At 42.5% G+C, this 21919-nt stretch overlaps 1 protein-coding gene across 6 annotated transcripts in view; it reads right to left on the bottom strand.

Moving 5' to 3' along the window:
* The window catches only part of ATG13 (autophagy related 13), a 43875-nt gene that overhangs the window by 6309 nt on the left and 15647 nt on the right, over window positions 1–21919 (bottom strand). For 5 of the 6 annotated variants that reach the window (XM_046642881.1, XM_046642877.1, XM_046642878.1 and 2 more), the window contains 12 exons: window positions 15814–15895; window positions 14766–14846; window positions 14213–14332; window positions 11018–11064; window positions 9743–9883; window positions 8495–8535; window positions 7621–7717; window positions 7195–7293; window positions 6333–6426; window positions 3171–3269; window positions 2306–2416; window positions 1762–1898 (listed from right to left, as the gene is read on the bottom strand). In XM_046642881.1, the coding sequence (XP_046498837.1) occupies window positions 1762–1898; window positions 2306–2416; window positions 3171–3269; window positions 6333–6426; window positions 7195–7293; window positions 7621–7717; window positions 8495–8535; window positions 9743–9883; window positions 11018–11064; window positions 14213–14332; window positions 14766–14846; window positions 15814–15882 (1136 nt within the window). In that variant the 5' untranslated portion in view covers window positions 15883–15895. The remainder of the gene's footprint in view (window positions 1–1761; window positions 1899–2305; window positions 2417–3170; window positions 3270–6332; window positions 6427–7194; window positions 7294–7620; window positions 7718–8494; window positions 8536–9742; window positions 9884–11017; window positions 11065–14212; window positions 14333–14765; window positions 14847–15813; window positions 15896–21919) is intronic. The other variant, XM_046642882.1, reaches the window with a different exon arrangement.

Genomic DNA, 21919 nt, shown 5'->3' with positions numbered 1-21919 from the left:
GAAACTTAGTGTCACAATTGTGTAAAGCTTACATAACATTTAAGCTGAAATATCGATGAGGAGCATCAGTTACCGTGCACAGGGCAATCATTCATAGAGGCAAGCATTTCTCAGAAACAACTATAAGTTTAGTTGTTTCAGACTCAGTTTCAGCTTTTCTACATCTTTTTTAATCTAAAAATACCATAAGACTGTACAGTTTACAGTACAATGTTAAACTTAAGCCTTACCTCACAAGAGACATTGCCATTATTCTAAGTCAAGAGTCCCAAATTTGATTCTAGATGGCCAGGCCTTTGTCTGCCCACGAGATCGCTTGGCTGAGGTCCTCTGTGCGCCGTACTATGTTTCCTCCCCCCTCCCTGCCTCCAGTCATCCCTCTGTTCAGCAAGGCCTTTCAGCTGGGCTGCTCTCACTCCTGCCCTCTCCAGCCCTCCAGAATGGTGATGACGTGATGATGGGGGCTCCAAGCAGCAGAAACAAGGGGACATCCTGTGGCTGTGAGACCAGCAGACACAGCCCTGCAAGCTGCAGCCGACAGGAAAGGTCCTGTGGCCAACGGCTCCAGGTGGGCAGGAGGACTGTGCAATCCAAGTGGCCCCTGGACTCCAGGCAGCACTGAGGGAGCCCTGAGCTCTGACGATCTGGATTTAGTAAAGAACCCCCTCAACAGGGCCTCCTGTCTTCAGCTACTCCCAGACATGCCCCAGGAGTCGAGGCTCAGAAAATGAGTGTAAAATGACTAACAAGATCTTCCTTTGATTATCTAACAGGGGAGGGATAAGAGGATGGAAATTTGGGAAGCCAGGAATGAAAGTAATTATTTTTCCTGATGGATAGCACAAAAAGACCTTCCCAAACAATTCCCCTCCCACCACTCCACTGTGGGAATGAAAAAAAAAAAAATTCCAGAAATCCCTATTATCCAAAAATGCATTTAAGATGCGGTCAGGCAATCTCCATCATGATCTCTGGGGCCTTCCAGTCAAGAGGGGCAGAACAGGTCAAGACAGCCTCGGCTGCCCATGGGAGAACTCCGAGTGTCACGGAAAGACAGAGCACAGGCTTTGCAGTCCCAGGAGCTGGGCTTGTGCCCAGCCATTTTGCAAGCTAAGTGCTTTTGGGCAAATTACTTAACCCTTCTGAGACCCTCAGGTCTTTGAAAAAAGGAGGTAACAGTGGTGATTTCTGCAGGGTGGAATTATGAGAACTTTCATTTTCTACCTAATCAATGTCTTGATAATTTGCATTTTACAGACTGTATCATTTCTGTCATCAGAAAAGACAAAGATTTTTTAAAAACTGCAGTGAGGAAAAATAGTTGTTCCTAAAGGATCTCCATGAGGCGCTAACATAGCAGAAAAAGAACATCAATCCTAACCACCACCAAGATACACTGTGGCCCGATGCCAAGGTGATGGTGAACACCCTGTTCTGGTCTTCAGGAAAAACGAGGAGCAACTCTAAGGGAATAAATCTGGGGGCCAGAGAAAAATGTCTGAGAAGGCCCTCCACTGGGTGAGGGGTCTAGCAGGCCAGGCCCTGCTGTTGGCAGCAAAGCGCATGGTCAGCTTCCTTACATACCAGCTGCAGCATAAGATTCTTATCAGGAGCTTTAAGGATTCCACATTCTGGGCACAAATGCCAAGTCTGAGCTGATGTTGACAGCTACTCTTCCCTGATACCAAATAAGCACATGAGTTGGGGAGGACAGGCCTCCTGGCTAGCCTGAGCAGTGGCAGAGCCAAGACGTGAACTCACCTGCTGGAAGGTGTGGCAGCACAGTGGGCCCCGTCAGAAGGGGTGTAGGTTGCCAATCTCTCCTGGTCGGCCTGGGCACCCAGGGCAGGCTGGTTGGGAGCAAGGGGTACCCCGCCTTCCTTCCCGGGAACCATTAGCTTTGGGGAAGAATGGAAAAATAGTGACTCATGGCAGTGTCAGTCAGGAGGGAAACTTACGACCTAGCATGATGGTATCTGCTTTCCAGCTCTTCCATCACCAATGCTGCCACCAAGTGGGCAGGAAACCTTGGATCTGTATCCTCTCTAGGACTCAGTTAATGGGAGACATGCAAGATAATGACTACAGAGGCAAAAGGAAAGAGGAGAAAACACCTGGGCAGCTTCTCTTTCCTTTCTGAAGGCTAAGAAGCCCCTTCCTCTCAGAGTCACCTCAGTCCTCCAGTTACGAAGAGCTTTGCTTCAGAACACTTGGAGTAATGCCAGCGTATCAAGAGGCCTCGCACTGCCTCAGGGCAAGGTAGACAGCATAGGAGCCCCCAGGGTCCTCCCATCTTTAAAGATACCTGGTGAGGGTGTGTGGTGGTTAAGCCAGCAGCAAACACTACTGGATAAGCCAGGTCAGCTGATCCAACGCCCAGAGCAGCAGGTTGATAGGAAAGGCGAGAGCTTGAGAGCTAAGCAAGAGAAAAACAAAGAGGGGCAGAGGAAAGGAGGAGAAAAAAATAGGCCATCCTAGAGTATGACTAATGATCCAGGTCAGTAGAAGGGTAAGAAGCGGACCCCAGCCCACACCCTCACGGTGCGGGGGCCTGATGGAAGGGTTAAAGACAGACCAGGCCATTGCGTTCTAGATAAGGAAACAGACTTGTGTGTAGTGGCACTGGGATTCCCAGCTCTGCACCTTCCAAAGGCTTCCAGAGTTCCTTGCTCCCCCTTTTCCCAGGGGCTCAGCTAACTGTTTTGGTTTCCAGGCCAGCTGATCTGTGGAGCACAAGCCTAGGCAGAACTTGGAGCCAAAGTCATCAGTTTTTCCCAGGTCATTCTATTTTCTCATTCGTCCTTGAGGTCCCTTTAAAACAAAAGGCATCTTCTCTAATCATTCCTTCCATCACCCCTGGGTATGGGAGGGTTCCTATGTATACTGAAAAAGAAAGAATGCCACTCTTGGATTGTTTATTTGGAAATAAGATATAAATAACTCCCAGTATTTTTCACATCAATGGTAGGAGGAGGGGCAAAAGAGAAATCCTATTTTGGGCTGGTGTGCTATGACTGTGTCCTCTTAAAAACCAATTATCAAGCCTCAAAATAACCCACAGAACACTTGGGGACATTTAAATAGTTATACCCTGTACTTTACTTTATTTACAACTTTTAAATAAAATGATGCCATCTCATTATATCCCCATCTTCCCAGTATGGACTCACTTGATGGGAAAAGGCCAGTCCTGCCATGGGGACCCTCAGGGTGTCCGTCACCACAGGAGTAGGGGTCTGAAAATGTGCCTTTGTGACAGTAAACACACACTGTGCACAGATACACACAGAGACAGGAGAAACAAGAGAAGAAAAAAGAAAAGGGACTTGAGAAAGAAGTGAAAAAAACTCCAGAAGGGGCAGTAGCAATAGAGGCTGAAATGCACAGTGGAAGTCAGGAGTGAAAGCAGGGAGAAAGCTGCATGACTGCCTTCCCCAAAGGACCCCCTGGAAGAGTCTGAAGAGGAGACGTTTATCCCAGGGTGCTCCACTGCAGCCTGTCTCCCTGATGAGCAGGAGGAAAACAAAGCTGAGTCAAGCCGGGGTGGGGGGGGGGGGGGGGCGGCTGGGCAACACAGGGAAACCTGAACCCAGCATTAGTCAGTCTTCAGTCAAGAGGGTGGGAGGATGTCAGAGAACAGCCTCCGAAAGGAAGGGCCTGAGAGCAGACGCAAGGTGTGCTGAGGAGGAATGAGGACGCCGAGGCTAGAACATTAGGCTGAAGACCTTTCTGTGGGGACCCAGAATCTGCAGGGACAGGTTTAAACAGTTGACAGTTGTTGGTTGGAACTTGGAAGAGCTAACGTACCCGACTGCATATTTTCCTACATTATCCCAGGGAAGCTGAGTGTGTGCGTGCGTGTGCGTGCGTGCGTGTGTTTCCTTATAGTCCCTGATGGCCTTGGAGAACTTGCTGTTCCTTCTTCAAGTCTCACCAGTGAGCTGGTTAGCGCTTAGAACTGGAGACAGGGCCTTAAGTCACAGCAGCAGGTTCAGGGCCACAACTATTTCTTGACTCAACTCTGGGCCCAAATGATACAATGATCCTTATTTCGTTGGCAAAACAAACATCACATTAACATGTATTTACTGGACTCTAGCAAAAGCTCAAACAGAAGTTGCTGAACAATTATGCAATTCCCTCGGTTACACCAAGGAAAAAACCACTGCAATATTTACAAGAATGAGGAGACCTGACAGCAAATGATTTTCACTCTGTTCTACCGTCAAGGTTCCAAATGAATATTTCTACACCAAACTGTAGCAGCCTTGATCCGAGTTGCTGAGTATTGACTCACCTATGGGTGCTCAGTATTGACGAGATCTTGGTGTGATCTACTTTTAAACTATGAGACACAACAAGCAACTGATACCATGAAAAAGACAGGCTCTCCTTACGCAGGTCGATAAACCTTTTTGCAAACATCAGTGCAGAAACCACTTAACTTCCCTTTACTTTTGGGGTCGGGTCAAATTTCCACCGTCAGAGAAAGAGACAAACTGATTTGCTAAGGCCCAGCCTCACCATCTCTCCTATCTCTGAAGTCATAACTTTATTTACTGTTTACGAATTTACCACTTGTAAAACAAAACTGTTTAATGAACATTAAACTTGACATATTCACTTTTTGATTATAAAAAAAACCTACTCCCACTAATATGCACAGTGAAAACGCAGTCTGGTGCTCTAGTGGTTAAGATTCAGCACTCTCACCATTGTGGCCTGGGCTTCACTTCCCAGCCAGGGAACCACACCCCCCGTCTGTTGGCTGTCATACTGTGGTGGCTGCGTGTGGCTGTGAGGCTGAAAGCTAGGCCACCAGTATTTCAAATACCAGCAGGGTCACCCATGGTGGACAGGTTTCAGTGGAGCTTCCAGACTCAGACAGCCTAGGAAGAAGGACATGGCCACCCACTTCCGAAAAGATTAGCCGTGAAAACCCTGTGAACAGCAGGGAGCACAGTCTGATAGAGCGCTGGAACGTGAGAGGAGGGCGCAGAAGACTGGGCAGGGTTCTGCTCTGCTGTGCACAGGGCTGCCAGGAGTCGGAATCAACTCGACGGCACAAACAACAAATGGCTCCGCCCCCCCCCCCGCCACCTTATTCTACGTCAGTAAGTGTACCAGAGCTACCCCCTCCCACAGCAATGGCGACACTCATGCCTATATATATTGATGGGGAGAGAGGGAGTAACAGTTCTCACATCACCAAACTGTCTGCAACTTTACAACAAAAACCTCTTTAACTCTAAACCGGGACAACAGAAATAATAGTGATCCATAGATTTTGTAACATCCTTCACACACATTAGGTTAGCTTTTGTGCCTAACTTATGCTTTTGAAACAGATTAGAATGATAACTTTAATCCAGTATTTCCTAACAACGCAGGATGGAATAAATTCAAATATTTTTAACAAAAAAAAACACAAAAAAGAAAAACTTATGAATAGCTAATTAACTTGTTGGGTCCCCAAAATAAGATGGTGAAAAGGGGTAATCTGGGGCTAGTTTAAAGGAAAGCAGAACTGAGTTGGGTCTAGATGAAACTAATGTGAAAGTCAATGAGGAGGGGAATGACAGAGATGATGGGCAGGCAGAGCAGGCAACGGCAGGCCAGGAGGCAGACGAACGACTCAGGGTGGAGGGAAGGAATGTGGCCTTCTGAAGTTCAGTCAGCTGGCAAAAAATGACGCCTTAGCTGAAGCATCTCAGTACCATGTACATTACACAGCAAGGCCACACAGGCACTTCCTCCCAGGAAGCCGAGAACATTGTTTGGAGCCTGTGTTTTATCAAAACTGGGTTTGACGCTGAAGATGGACTCAGATGGAAAAGCTAATGGGGAAAAATGTTCAGGTAGAGAATGCACTAGGCAGAAATCTGTGTCAACTATTAAGAAAAACTGCACTGCGGGTTTTTTACTGGCACTTCATGCTAAATAATGATTGCTCCTTTTGTGTTCCTTCTGTTATTAGGAACCATATTTACCGCTTCAAAAGAGAAGCAGCTAGCAAATTAACAAGTGTCAAGTGGAGTACCTCTCTGGTATCAGAATGCATCTGGAATTCTGTCACTGATTTTTCTCGGGAATTTAAGATGTCCCTAGGAAGGTAAAGGTTACACAGAATCTTGTGGGTTAAGAATAGTTACAACTAGAAACATTGCATTATCACCCGCTGGATGAGAAGGCTCTTCTCATCCCTCAAAATAACCGCCTCAAAACAATTACCACTGCCACCGAAAGAGACTGTATCTAAATTCTGACACCATTTCGTAAGGCCCATATATGTACCAAATAACTACCGCCACCCCAGAAACTGTCTCCCCTACCTGGGATGGAGGGGAGGTGGAAAAAGAAGTGGTACACACTTCTTGAGAATCTTCCACAGAAGGATATGTTACTCCAGTGTCCTCACCAGCGGTTCTATAGTGAGGGGAAAAGAAATCATGAATTTTATGGTGATGGCATTTGATTTCAGAAAGGATACAAAGGGAGGTTCAACAAGGACGAAAGTTGTGATGAGAATTGTTTCAGATAGAGTTCATAACGGAAAGAGAGAGAGAGCAGCATCTAGAGGTTGACAATGGTTTTCTTTTTTTTAAACCCAAACATCTTACCTGACATATCATTTGAGAGTATTTTCTTAAGCCCGGCCAGTGTTGGGGCCAAAGAATTGTCAGCAATAGAGACACAATGAAACAAAAATCTAGACTCCAAAGACAAAGCTATCCAACTTTACAAGACCTTCACATAAAGGCAGTATTCCTGATACACATCTATTTCAGCCTCTAGAGAATTCTGTTTTCTGGGATCTAGGCCTGGAGATATTTGATTCTGACATATAACTGAATTGTGTCAATGGTGCCCTGAAAACCATTACTGGTGAAGGACATTGCACAAATTACTACCACTCTTGTAGTCTCTAAGTAAAATCAACTCAAAAGTCAAATCACTACCAGCAAGATCCAAACTGTCCAAGAATTTTCTGAGATATGCTGAATACTTCAAGTCTTGGTGCACCTCAGAGGCAGCAGCAAGAACGGAAGCTCGCCACTCCATTTCTCGCCACGGGGTTCTCCATCAGTGCCCCCTGCCCATCAGTGAGAGCTGACAAAAGTGCTCGAGGGACCTGTGCAAGATGGATGCGTCCGCCCCGCTGCAGCTGGGGAAAGTGCCTTTCACATGCCTCACCTGTAATTGCAGGGGTGCATGGGCGAGGAGCTGGGATAGGGACGGTCCACAAAGTGATCGATGATGATCCCCATGATGGGTGGGGTCCTCTCAAATTGCCTGTAACGCAATAAGCACATTGCAGTATTCGTTAGAATGCCTCGCTAGCCCCCTGAAGTCCTCAGAGGGCCTGATGTCTACCGACAGGAACCACTAGGGCCTTAACTATTGCATCCCTAAATAGAAGCAACCAGCTCTACATTGTTGACGCTGGGACACTCAGAGTCTCCAGTCTGGAAACTGGTCTCTCTCGTGATTTTCTTCTTCAGAAGGGGACTGACTTCAGCAATGGCAAAGCTGAATTGTAGGCTTAGCCATGAAGTTTGGGGACAAAAAACTTGTATGTCTTTGGAAGAGTTCTTTTGGATACCAAGGTTCTTTCCTCACCTGGTGGACATGAATGCCAAGTTAATTCTGTAAGCACAAGAAAGAGTGATGGTGCCCACAGGGGTGCCCACAGTCCCAACACGGACTGTCTGGAAACCTAGGAGAAAAGATAAATAAATAGCTCTGTTCCAGAGAATGCTGGCACTGCCCAAGTCTGTCTCTTCCTGAATCATTCAGCCTACAGTACAATTTCTGGCACCCACTTAGCATCTTGAGTGCAGAAGCCTCCATTTCATATATATGTGTGGGGGTATGTATGTATGTGTATATATATGTATTTTTTTCTTTCAATTTATCCTATATTGACCTAATACTGGCAGAAGAAACAGCATTCTATTTCCAAATAAAATTACCTTCAAAGAGGTAAAACAATTATTAGTCCTAAAGCTTGAGCAAGTCCTAACCAACCCTGCCCAGGTGTGTCACATGTCCAGTGAGATAGCAAAGGGGCACGAGGAGTTTACCACACAAGCGCCTCAATTTATGAAGTAACTACACTCCCGCCCAAGCTGCCACACCAGAACTAAGTCTAGAAGAGCCAGGGCCTTGCAAGTGAGACTTCCAACAAAGCTTTCCTGGTTTTCTTGGTTTCATTTCCAAGTTTTCAAAATTGTTGATGCTCATCAGAAACGTAGAAAATCAGGAAAACAGACAAACGCATAAAGAGTAAAAAAGAATACTGAGTTACTGGAGCTTTGGGGAAAATTATTCAGTCATTCCCCGGCAGCTCTTCCGACCACCTACCTGTCTTTCCCTTTCTTGGATCATACCTATTAAAATCACAAGCTATGTATTATTACAGGCAGCATCCAAGCCCACCTCTGAAGTCAGAAGCGCTCTTAACACTACAGATGTTTTCAACCTTATTACATACCTTCTCCTAAGCCATTCAGCTGAACTTCCCCAAAATATATTCTGTAGGGAAGAAATAGAAATGTTACCTGATTGTTTATTCCAAGGGCCTCTATAGCCAAACTACCTAGAAACAAAATAAACAAAACAAACCCTTCTTTTCTCATCTGCATGAACATCTCCTTTAATGGAGCAAAAATGCTACCACGTCAATTACGGTGCAGGCATGGGAATGTGCATGGAGAAGCTTGGTTAAGAAATGAGGAAAACAATAATTAAGTGGAACCTGCTATTTAAGTTTCTTCTTCCCATTCCTGCAACGTGTTTTTAAAGTATACCCACTGGAAAATAAAGAATATATGAATAAAATTGGTAAACAGATCTGGGACTACTATTAGAAAGTACTAGATATTTTTTTATTGAGGTATAACTGACATATGACATTATATTAGTTTCAGGTGTATAACACAATGATTCGATATTTATATATATTGTGAAATGATCACCACAATTAGTCTAGTTGCCATCCATCACCACACACAGTTATAGCACTTTTTTTCTTGTGATGAGAACTTTTAAGATCTAGTCTCTTAGCAACATTCACATATACAATAGAAGGTACAAGATTGTGAAGAGTGATCCTCAATTAAAGGGAGCTCTCTGTGCTTGTCACAAGCCATTCCAAAGTAAATTGGTTAAGAAGTCAGAAAATCTTTTCCACTACAGAATAATCACGTAAGAGTATTCTGAAAATATAAACAGCAGAACCTTTCCATGAATCTCCCTGGGAAAGGGAGCCTATGTTAGCTAAAATTCCGAATTACAAAACACTTAAAATGTATTTTTTGTATTTTTCAAGCAATAGCACCCAAAACTAAACACCTACATAGGTTTGTTGAATAAAAACTAAGCTCCAACAACGTATACCTTAAAAAAAGCATACCTTTAAAAAAAAGAAAAACAAATTGAATTAGCAGTGTTTTAAAGTCTTAGGCTCCTTTTCCAGCTTTGACATGTGTATCAGTAGGACTTCAAAATCCATCCCACAGGAACCAGGACTGCGCATAGACAAAAGAACAACTTGGTAGCTTGGCAAGGCTGAGGGTCATAAGGGAGGATGGATAGACGATACAGTCAAGCTAGAGCACCAACTACCCAATCAACCATCTGTCCAAGAGTCCGTCACAGAATACCCGAATGCCGGTCAGACAACGCGCCAAGCGAGGAGGCTGAGGACCACATCAAGAAGGGGAGCAGCTATGCCGTTTACCTGTACAATATGACATATTCGTGCCCCTGTTTTCTGGAGAGTCTGTAAGCAGGTGTCACCCTAGTTATAGCAAGAAGAGACTTCAGCAGCAACGACAGTCTGTTGTACACCGTGTAGGAAACTTTGATTTCTTTATCACACCTGAGGAGCACAGAGACACCATCAGGATTCTCCTATTCGACTAACGGAAAACAAAGAACAGAAATGCAACGGATATGGAGATATTAGTCACGTTCCATCCAGTGACTGAGAGCAATTTGATAGCATTATTCATAAATTCCGAGAGAATATAATCTGCTTTGCAGTCCAAATACACCATGCACAGAGTATTACAGTCAACAGAGGTGGCTGCAAATTAAGCGCTGGAACTGCATAAGATTAAATTTATTATTAAAACATGTTCTGAACTAAGTTCTTTGTCAGCTTATCCACAGAGTGTTGAGGTAAGCCAAAGTTTCACTTTCACATGCACTAGACACAGGCAGAAGGGCACCAAAAGGCACAGAATACATTTTTTTCTAGCTTTGAAGCAGTTATCTTTCTAAGAGATAAAGCAATATTGCAATTATATTACTGAAGGTGAAAATACAATTTCAATGTACTATCTTATGGGCTGTCTACCTCTTTAACAAGAAATCTGGAGAAAAGTATGCTTGGTACTAAAATACTGGACTATAACCTGGCAATTATTTTCTATTTAATAAAAAAAAATAACATCCACACCACACGTACTTATTACAAAGAGTTTTCTTTAGATGTGTTGCCATTTCCTCAATTTTCCTATATATTCTTGAAAACTGAAGCTTCAGGTGGGAAGTAAGCTAATCTGCCTTGAAAGAAGAAAATGGAGGAGGGAAATAACATGCATTTCCAATCCATGACCAACGCAGTGTGTAAAAAGGAGTAGTGAGGGGCAATCTTACTGGATGTCTGCCACACGAAAAACAGACAAAACAGAGTAGTCACGTTACAAGCGCTCGCAGGGGATTTAATCAGAGAACTGGCTGTACTCTGGGAAAACAACAAATCCTTTTCAGCTTTCTCTCTGCTCCTTTCCCGTGGTGTCTGAGTCTCTCTGGACTGACACTCCCTCTGAAGGTCATCTCTGCCCGGGCTGGAAGCCAAGCATGAAGCAAACTGTAGCCAAGACCTATTGGCTTTTGTTAAGTGGTCAGAACACCCTCCAGGACTGGCAACAAAGTCCTGCTGTTCATATGATGCCATGTGCTTCGTCCTCTGCTACCACAGCCAAGGATCCTAAGACAGGGCACTTACTTTTCATTCATTTCAAGACACCAGATTTCTAGCTCCATGGAATCTCCCTGTAGATGGAACAAGTGAAAGATATCTCAGTTTTATTTGTTTCTTTTAAATTATCTTTTTTCTTATTACAAAGCACTATATAACGACTACAAAAATATTGGAAGGGGGCCAGCCCCATGGCCAAGTAGTTAAGTTCACACACTCCTCTTCGGAGGCCCGGGGTTTTGCCGGTTCGGATCCTGGGCGCGGACCTAGTGCCGCTCATCAAGCCATGCTGAGGTGGCATCCTGCAAGGCAGAGCTGGAGGGACCTGCAACTGGAATATACAACTATGTACTGGGGGGCTTTGAGGAGAATAAATAAATAAATAAATAATTTTAAAAAATAAAAAATACTGGAAAGTATAAATAAGCAAAAAGAAAAAATCAGATTATCAATTTATAATCCGATCAGCCACTTTTCTAAATAAAAGTGAGATCATACTACATATACCATTTTTATCACTTATTTTCTATTAATCAATACAGCATGGAATTTTCCTTATAATTAAAAGTTCTACGTTATCTTTAATGGTTGCATAGTATTCTGCCATCCGGCCATCATTTTATCCAATCAGTCCCCCTATACTGGGACGTATACATTGTTTCTAACTTTTGACTACTATAAACAACACCGTGATAAATAGACTTGAGACCAAAACTCTGTACACACCCTGAAGTAATTTCTTTTTTTTTTTTTTTTTTTTTTATTTGTTATTTTTTTTTTTCTTTTTTTTTTTTTTTTTATTAATGTTATGATGGATTACAAGCTTGTGAAATTTCAGTTGTACGTTTTTGTTAGTCATGTTGTGGGTACACCTCTTCCCCCTCCGTACCCTCCCCCCACCCCCCCCTTTTCCCTGGTAACCCCCGATCGGATCTCCTTCTCAATATACTAATTTCCACCTATGAGTGGAGTCATATAGAGTTCGTCTTTCTCTGACTGACTTATTTCGCTTAACATAATGCCCTCGAGGTCCATCCACAATGTTGTGAATGGGCCAATTTCGTCTTTTTTTATGGCTGAGTAGTATTCCATTGTGTATATATACCACATCTTCTTTATCCAATCATCAGTTTCTGGGCATGTAGGCTGGTTCCACGTCTTGGCTATTGTAAATAATGCTGCGATGAACATAGGGGTGCAACGGACTCTTGAGATATCTGATATCAGGTTCTTAGGATAGATACCCAGTAATGGGATGGCTGGGTCATAGGGTATTTCTATTTTTAACTTTTTGAGAAATCTCCATACTGTTTTCCATAGTGGCTGTACCAGTTTGCATTCCCACCAACAGTGTATGAGGGTTCCTCTTTCTCCACAACCTCTCCAACATTTGTCGTTCTTGGTTTTGGACACCCTGAAGTAATTTCTTAAGGCAAATGTCCAGAATTAGAATTGTTAGACCAAAGAGTATTCATGCTTCTGAGACTTTTAGCACGTATATCCAAATCGTTCTTCAGAAAGGCCGACACTTCAAGCTATGGAGAGAGCCTTGCCCTCCAATTCTGTAGGGGATATTTTTAGGTGACACCCACAGTTAAGGAATACCTTAACAAGCTCCTTACTTAAAAATCTTTTTAGCTGTCTGATGTCTTTAACCAAACTGTTCAGGCTCCCTATGTGTTACTCTGAACAGACTTAGTCCAGTGGGTGGGAAAGAAGAAGAAAAGATTAAAGGCAGAATTCCTCAAGCCTGTAACACGCCTGTGGTCACTCAGTGAGAAGGACAGTCACATACGTTTGAACACAAGCAAGCTTGTTATTAAGCAGCTGGAAGAGGTTCGGGAGTAGGCTTGGGTCAGCGTGTGGAACAGAGAACTAAACGTTACTTGTAGATCAAATTTAAATACGTAGCCTTAACATATCCTTCTCATCATACTCTCACTCTTAAATGATGAATTTTGAATTTCTCCACCAAAAATCAAGGGATGACTGGATAGCAGTATCTAGGACTAGCTGGTGTGGCTTCTCTAGGACAATCACAACAGTTCACAGTCAGATGTCACAGACGCTGGGGGTAGGAAGGAGTTCTTCTAGGGACTCCTTTTGGACTCCCTATAGGTCACCAAGGAAAATAATTCATAATATAAACTGGCAAGTCAATAAAGAAGAATAGGAAGTCTTGCTTTATTTGGTGCTAAGGTTTCAATGGAATGAGTATTGGCATCATTCATTCAACAAAAGTCATTGAGAGCTACTACGTGCCATCCCAGGCACTGTGCTAGAAAGAGATGATTAGGTATGTCCTGCTTCATTTCAAAAAGAATTGGAAGAACTACAAAGATAAGTAAGATGTGGCACAGCTGCTGACTTCAAGAATAAAAGTGTAAAGTAGGGGGGCCAGCCCTGTGGCCCAGTGTTTAAGTTGGGTGCCCTCCACTTCAGGAGCCAGGTTTGGTTCCCAGGTGTGGACCTACACCACTTGTCAGTGGCCATGCTGTGGCAGTGACCACATACAAAATGTAGGAAGATTAGCACAGTTGTTAGCTCAGGGAAAATCTTCCTCAGCAAAAAAAAAAAAAAAAAAAAAAGTGCAAAGCATGAAAAGGAACACATAATGATCATGTTACGTTAGGCACTTTACAAAAAGGATTAGATAAGAAAATATTGTAGCCCTGTGAAGCGTTGTGTTACTTCGGCGGTGTTGGTTGGGGTGGCGTTAAGTAATCAAGCCAAAGTCACTCAGGTGGGATCTAAACTTGGGCCTGTGCAGCTCCAAACTGCACCTGCCTTTCATTATGCCGTGCAGTCTCACAACCCTGCAGTGGAGACAGATGAGGAAACATACAAGTAACAATATCTGCCTCAACCTAACACGGAATAAGGTGAGCAAAAACACATTAAAAAAAATCACAATACAGCAGGTTATACTCTAGAAACAAATACAAACACAGCACATGGGAGTGTAAAGAGAGTAGCTACCTCTCCCACTAGAAGGGGGAGATTTTCCAGAGCACTGAGCCCTGAGGGATGAGTAGAAACAGCGCATCCACAGCTGACACAAAGGAAGATGAGGGTGAAGCGCACATTCCAAGCGGCGGGAGTGCAAAGGCCGGGACCGCCTCAGAGAGCCAGGAGACGTTCAGAGAGGGAAGGGGCAGGAATGACACTGAGTTGGAACCAGACTGTGAGAGGTGTAAGACGCCAGCCTGGCCCGAGGCTTACCTCAGAAGTCTTGAGGGAGATCTCCACGCACATAGATCTGCCAACGGCAGGCAGCTGCCCCGCCAGTGCCTTCTTGGCTTCATGTGTGACCTCCGGGATGTCTTTGATGGCTAAATTGAACTAGAAAACCAAGGGGACTGTGTGTCAAATCACCACAAGGAACATTCTGGAGACATCAAATAGTGAGACTGTATGTTGGGTACCGCACACGGACATTCATTCACTTCTCCCTTCCCCAGAGGAGAGACCCTGCATCAAAGCCCCAACACTCAGGGTGGAAAAGCTAATGACCTATTAAAAAGACTAGTTAACAAGATACTTTTCTCTGGTAAAGACTAAGCTTTCCACCTATCAGAGCAGAATGTCAAGAACCAAATAAACAGGGGCCTAACACTCGATGAAGAACATCCTTTGCAAGTGAACGGATCAAATGGAATTAGATATTTTACTGTTGTGATTTAGCAACACTGTAAACAGCACTCCTTACTACTGCACCGTGACTCCCTGTGACAAGCACTACAGGGTATCCCTTAGCAAAGAGCAGGAGTTTTACCCAATCTGAACCCGTTGGGGATGAAGACGAACGAGTACAAATCCTCTCGCCAAGTCGAGCCTGGACAATCACTTGGACAGTCTAAAAAAGGCAAACAAACAAAAAAATCAAAGCTGAAAAGTCTTAACAAATTGACTTGGCTCCTGATCAGGGTGAAAACCCTCCCAACGCAGGGTTAAAAAGTTGCCAATGATCATAACCGTACTTCAGGAAAGGGTAGAATTTAAAATGCTCAACAACAGGTAGAAAAAACACTACACAAAAATAATACTGTAAATATTCCTGAGAGCAGAGTGTCACCCAAACAGAGGAACTATAGTTTGAGGCTTGGACTCTGTAATATTCTCACATGGCAGAGGGAAAGCTGCACGTGGTGGCTCTGACTTTCACAGAGAAACAAGTCCAAGCCTAGGCTTAAATATCCCCGGCCATACACTTATGTAATCATAGTAGATCTCAACCAAGGATTCTACAAGTATTCATATCATTCGGCCCATATGGTAAAAGTCTTCCAACTAATTTTACAACCAGAATCTACTGCATGGATGGTTCTTACATGGCAATAGTTGAGAGGAAGGAGCGATGGAGGTAGAAATGATTTCTAGATTTAGAAAAATGTAACTTCTAAAGTATTCAAAATTCAGTTATAATTTCTCATTTACCCAGAAGGGAAGAATAAATGAAAGTCAGACATTTTGGAGTTGGTTGATGCTTAGGGAAAGATGCCCAAAATGCTGTCCATTCCATCCACTGTCTTTGTTCCCACCCCAAGGGAACATACTGTGCCAATAACCTGGCATAACAGTTTGACATTTCTGCAAACAGCCTTGCAAAAAAAAATTTTTTTGAACAAGTAGCTGTGGAAAATTGGAAGCTACTTTTTAGTTACACCCCCAGTACCGCCCCCAAACCTCACAGTTTGGTTTACAACAGACAGAAGTATCCCTTAAAATGGGCAAGCTGCAAGCTGTTATGCTGTATTTCTAAAAATGGAGACGCACGGAAGTTATTTCTAACAGTTCTAGGCTCAAGAGAATGCATATGTTACCTTGAGGGCAAAAAATTTAATGAACTTGTCCAGGTCCTTTCTGTCCTGGGAATTGAGATCAGTTTCCATTGCCTACAGGTATCTAAAACAAACAAAAAAATCATTGAAAAATGTGACTAATATCTTTTAAAAGAGATTGCTACATCAAAGCATACAGAGATGGTATTGTCTACTAGCCGTATGAACAGTCATGTAGGAGGGGAAAAAATTTTTTCCCCTAACTAAAGATACCAAAGTGAAAAATATTAAGACACTATCTTTTGAGGAAAAAAAATTCCACACAAAAACCTAAATCTAGGGGCCTAAAAAATGGATGAGGACAAGCCATTTTGACTGAATCTGAAACTTTACGTTTCAAATATAACTTTATTAAAAAAATGTTTTATGACCCAGTGTGTTGAAGACTATGTTTTAATGAGACAAAAACTTTGTTAAAACATAAAATGAGTTAATTCACATTCCTTCAAAAGGCCACTAAATCAATTTAACTTTTGGGGGTTTACGGATCCTTTTGAGAATCCGATGTCAAGACAAGCCCTTTCTCCAGAAAAATGCACATACATAGAAACGTTTGGATATAATTTCAAAGGATTCCTGGATTTCATGAAGCACATTGTAAGAAGCCCCTCAAGGCTGGCATGAGGAAGAAAGCACTTAAAGAAGAGTATGAACAAAGAAATATAAGCAATAGAGAACAAAATGGTTTGGAATTTTTAAGTATTCCGGTTTTCCAAAGCACTGTGTATGGATGGGGGAGGAGCATGGCTGCTGGGGCCAGACTAGGAGAGTCTTGAATGCAATGCCAGGGCCTTATCTGCATCTAGTACTGCAGAAACGGGAGCCCCCTCAAGGCTTTTGAGGAGAGGAAGTCACACAGTCAGACTCTAGTATCATCCAAATGGTGCTTTTGAAGGATAGCTTAGCTGGCATATTGTAGAATAATTCTGAGTATGAAAAGTAGGGAAACCAATTAGGTCCTTGGCAATAATTCAGGCCTGGGGTCAAGGCTAAAACTCTAGCACAGTGATGAATCGCTTAACAACAGGGATGTTCTGAGAAATGTGTCATTAGGCGATTTTGTCATCATGTAAACATCAGAGTGTACTTACACAACCTAGGTGGTACAGCCCACTACATACCTCGGCTATACGGTACTAATCTTATGGGAACACCATTGTACCTGCGGTCCACTGCTGACCGAAACATCGTTATATGGTGCATGACTGTAAAAGTTTAAAAAAAAACCAAACCCACTGTTCTTTATTGAGGTATAACTTACATACAGTAAAATGCACAAATCTTGAGTATACAGCTCAATAAATATTTTTATGTTTATTAACCCATATAACTACAATCCAGATCAAGTTATAGAGCACTTCCAATAATCTAGAAGGCTCCTTTGTGTCCCTTCAGTCAAGAAACTCACCAAAAGGTAACCATTATTCTGATCTCTATCACCACAGATAAATTTTGTCTGAATTTTTTATAAGTGGAATCAAACAGTATTAACTCTTTTGAGTGTAGCTTCCTTTATTCAACAACAACACTATGTCTGTAAGATTCATTTATAATGTTGCATGTAACAGTTTAATCTTTTTCATTGCTATGTAACACTCCATTTTTTTAAAAAGATTGGCACCTGAGCTAACATGTGTTGCCAATCTTTCTTTTTTCTTCTTCTTCTCCCCAAAGCCCCCAGGACATAGTTGTATATTCCAGTTGTAGGTCCTTCTGGTTGTGCATAACATGCCATTTTATGAATACATCACAATCTATTTATAAGTTCCACTGTTGATAAACATTTGGGTTGTTTCCTGTTTTAGCTATTATAGTCTTGTATGATTCTTTTGGGGGACACCAACACTCAGTGCCGTCAGATGTAAAGCCAGGGGCGTTCATGTTGGGTCACCGAGCACACACATGTTTAGCTATAACAGACACTGCCAAACAGTCTTCCCGAATCCGAGCCAATTTTCACCCCCACTAGCAGCGTATGGGAGTTCCAGCTGCTCCGCATCTACACCACCACTTGGTACCGCTAATTCTGTACCTTCAGCCATCCTGGTAAGGAGTGTGGTAGCATCTCATTTAATCTGCATTAAATGATTAATGATTAAATTAGTGATCAAATGACACTGGATTTCCCCTACTAGCACCTTTCATATGTTTATTAGCCATTTGGATGTCTCTTTTGTGAAGTGCTAGTTCAAGCCTTTTGCCCATTTAAAAAATTAGGTTGCCTTGGCTTACTGAACTGTAGGACTTTTTAAAAGATGTATAATGGACATAAGCACTTTGTTGGATATGTACTGTGAGTATCTTCTCCCAGTCTGTGGCTTGCTTTTCTTATGGAATCTGTTTCTTTTCATGAGAGTCTGAATACACTAACAGATGCTGGTCAGACTACACGAAAAAAATAGAGCTCTGACCCACAACTTGGAGAAACAAGCCCAGGAAGCCAACCTTATATCTCCACTAACGAGCCCAAGAAGCCAACCTACTATCTAACGTAACCAGTCAAGGAAGTCGGACTATCTCTAGCAACTAGTCCAGGAAGCCAAACAATAACCTCTACAAAAATTGGCCCCAAACAGCCAGGACTTGATTAATAATTGACAGCTTCCCTAATTTTCGTCCCTGCTTCCAACTTAGGACCCGCCAGAGAAGGCAAACATGTGCCCCTAACCAATCACAAAGGATGCCTGACTTGCAGTGAGGCTGCCTACAGCTTCCCCACACCAACAGCCTTCAGCAGGACACACCTGAAGCCTTCCCTTTTTCCACTATAAAGCTTCCCACTGGTCTTCCTGCCTTTGAGTCTCTGCCAAACGCAAGGGACAGCGGCTGACTCCCCTGCTATGACAAGCTCTGAATAAATGGTCTTCACCTGTTCTCATTTGGGCAGTCTTCGTTTATTTCCACATTAAAAACAGCCTTACCGAAGTTTAGCTGACAATGAACAATATATTGGACGTGTAAAATTTGATAAGCTTTGACGTATGTTTATAACTGTAAAACTATCACCACAAGACAGTGAACACACTCATTACTCTCCAAAAGCTTCCGCACGGTCCTCTGTAATCTCCCTCCAGTTCCTCCTCAATCCCCATCCCTAAGCAACCTCCGACAGGATTTCCATCACTATGGATCCCTATCTGCATTTTCTAGCAGTTTATATAAATTAAATCACACATACAGGATGTACTCTGGCTTCTTTCACGCAGCACAGTTATCCTGAGATTCACGTTGTGTTCTATGTCAACAGTTCACTTCTTTTTATTGCTGAGTAGTATCCTTTTACAGAGTCTTTTGATGACCAGAGGTTCTGAATTTTACTAAGTCCAATTTATCAACCTTTTCTTTGTGGTTAGCACTTCTTTGTGTTCTGTTAAATTTTTTTTTTGCTGGTCTCAAAGTCATGAAAATACTGTTACATTTTTTCCTAGAAACATTGGTGTTTACCTTTTATGTTTAGATTCACAACCCATCACAAATTAATTTTTATATGTGGTATAAGTTCAGGATTGAGGTTCATTATTTTTTAGCCAATCAGTTTACTTAATAGGTTGAGTCAGAGATACCAGAAGATCTGTCTGAAAATGCCAAGTTTGGAACTATTAGAAAAGGTCAAGATTGAAGTAAAAATTGGAGATAGAAGTGGATGATCTCAAAAAAGAAGGGATAGTTAAAATATGGCAGTAAATGAAATCACCAAGGGAGGTAATAGAAAAAAGAAAATAACAAAAACCCTGGGAAAATGTCTAAATAAAAGATATAAATAAATCTTTATGAAATTTTTTTCTTAAAAAATATATAAAATATCTAAATAAAAAATCCCTAAGGAAAAATACAATAACTAATCAGAGAAGTAGGCAAAATGATTTCTGAGCAATTTTCATTTGAAATCAAGGTGAAAAGATGGTCAAACAATAGAAAGTTCTTGTAGAGGAGGCAAAACCTTACTTCTCCTCGTCTTAGGTTTTCAGCTGGGCCTCTTTAACAAAAAGACAGATGAAAAAGAGAAAAACAGTTAACTAATGTGTGCAGTGCACATCACACAGGCGAGCAAAAGCTCAACAAAAAATAACTCAAAGTGGTGGCTTAGAACTGTGGCTTTCATGGGCTGCTTCCTCAACAAAAACAATACATTTGGGTTTTTTTCCGAGGAAGATTAGCCCTGAGCTAACATCTGCCGCCAATGCTCCTCTTTTTGCTGAGGAAGACTGGCCCTGGGCTAACATCTGTGCCCATCTTCCTCTACTTTACATGTGGGACACCCGCCACAGCACGGCTTGCCAAGCAGTGCCATGTCTGCACCCGGGATCCGAACTGGCGAACCCCAGGCCGCCGAGAAGCGGAATGTGCGAACTTAACCGCTGCACCACGGGGCTGGCCCCAAAACAATATATTTGTACAGAAATGAGACAATGAAAAGCAGCTGTAGGCATCCAAGGGCAGCAAACTGTGGGGAGGAAAATCCACCGGAGGAAACCAATGGAGTAAGGCTTGTTTGCAGATTCCTCTGGTGCCTTCTCTGGGCTGATAAGTCTGTCTCCAGTAAAAAGAGATTTTATATCCTGCCTCAAGGCGGAAAAAGGGAGGGTAGAGAGAGGTTCTTCTGTGTTTGCTCCTTCTAAATTGCTTTCGGCTCAAAATAATTTTTATGTCAAAGAGGCATATTTTGGGGTGACATACGCTGGTTTCTTTCATTCTCAAGAGGTGAGAGAAAAGCCACCAGACTTGGCAGTACATCGCTAATAACCTTTGAGAGGATGGTTTCTTAGCGTGAGGAACGGATTCAGCTACTTCTGAGAAAGTAAGACAGGAAAAGAGTTCAAGCTGTTCTGTTAAAAGGATTTTCCCGGAGGATAGGGATATCTGAGCTAATTTATAGGGAGGGGATGAAACCAATGAAGGAGAAATAAAACACCTCTGAGAAGAAATAATTACCGGAATAGGATGCCACAGGAGAGTCCACTGTGATCAAGAACAGGTTAAAACCTAAAGGGATCCAAATTATAAAGGACTTACCTTTTGGGGCCTATCGTTTACATATTTGACAACATTTAAAACGCATACCAACCTTCAGACTTTCCTAATTTGGTTAAAAAGAACACTTAAAAATGTTAAAGTAAAAATAAAGAGCCCTTCAAAGGGTTAAACAACTCAAGGTCCTGAAGCAGCAGGGCACCAGATCTGAGATAAGAACAGCGCGCCCTTGTTTCACAGCGGCCAGAGCATCTACCGATGCAAACATCATGGCACGACTCCTGTGACTTTTGTACCGCTGGAAGCACTAAAAGGATTACGTAACTAGAGTTAGTTACTGAGCCAGAAAGGGTGAGGTCTCCGCTGGGGAACGAGTTCTCTCTCAGGCATGAGAGCTTACTGTTCCCTTAGGCTTAGTCTGCCAAGCAGTTAATTTACCCTTTACAATATAAACGTAATGTAAGGTTTACCCTGTGCTTTGCTCTTTGCAAAATTCCTTCTCTGAGTATTCCAAGCAATATAAAGAGAAATTTGGTACAAACACTAAAAAAGAGATCTACAATTGAATTCTTTCCTTGTTTCTGCCCTTTACTATAGTAGACAGTTACTACATCCTTCTAACTCCTGCTTATCCAAAATCCTTTATATTTGCTGCATTATCATTTTCATAGATACCACCTTAATCCAGGTCTCATTTCTTATCTGAAATAGCCTCACTTGGTTGGTTACTTCACCTTTGAAAGTGATCATGGTATGCCATCACAACATATGCCATTTTGGCATAAAGATTATTTTAAGATAAAGACATCTGAGATTCAACAGATGTAGAAAGAAACCTTCTTGGAGCTTCCCTTATCTGACTAAAAGCAGAAACTTCTGAGAAATGAGAACTGCCATAAATTCCCAATTCAGGTCGGCTTCCATTCCCAGGAGAGAGACCAAGAGCAAACCTACAATAAATCCCCTCTCTGGGGGAGTTTGATGGTCACAAAGATGAAAAAGCCATTTGCAGCTACATAAAGAAATATTATCACAAACTTTATCTTCCATTTGTTCTCCTAAGATCCATTTGTCTTTCCTAAAGAAATTTATTTGTTCTTCCCATAAAAGCCTTTTC

Source organism: Equus quagga, chromosome 17 (assembly GCF_021613505.1).
Source record: "Equus quagga isolate Etosha38 chromosome 17, UCLA_HA_Equagga_1.0, whole genome shotgun sequence".
NCBI classification, from domain to species: Eukaryota; Metazoa; Chordata; class Mammalia; order Perissodactyla; family Equidae; genus Equus; species Equus quagga.
The sequence above is the reverse complement of the archived record's forward strand: the minus strand, read 5'-3'. Positions and strand labels throughout refer to the sequence as shown.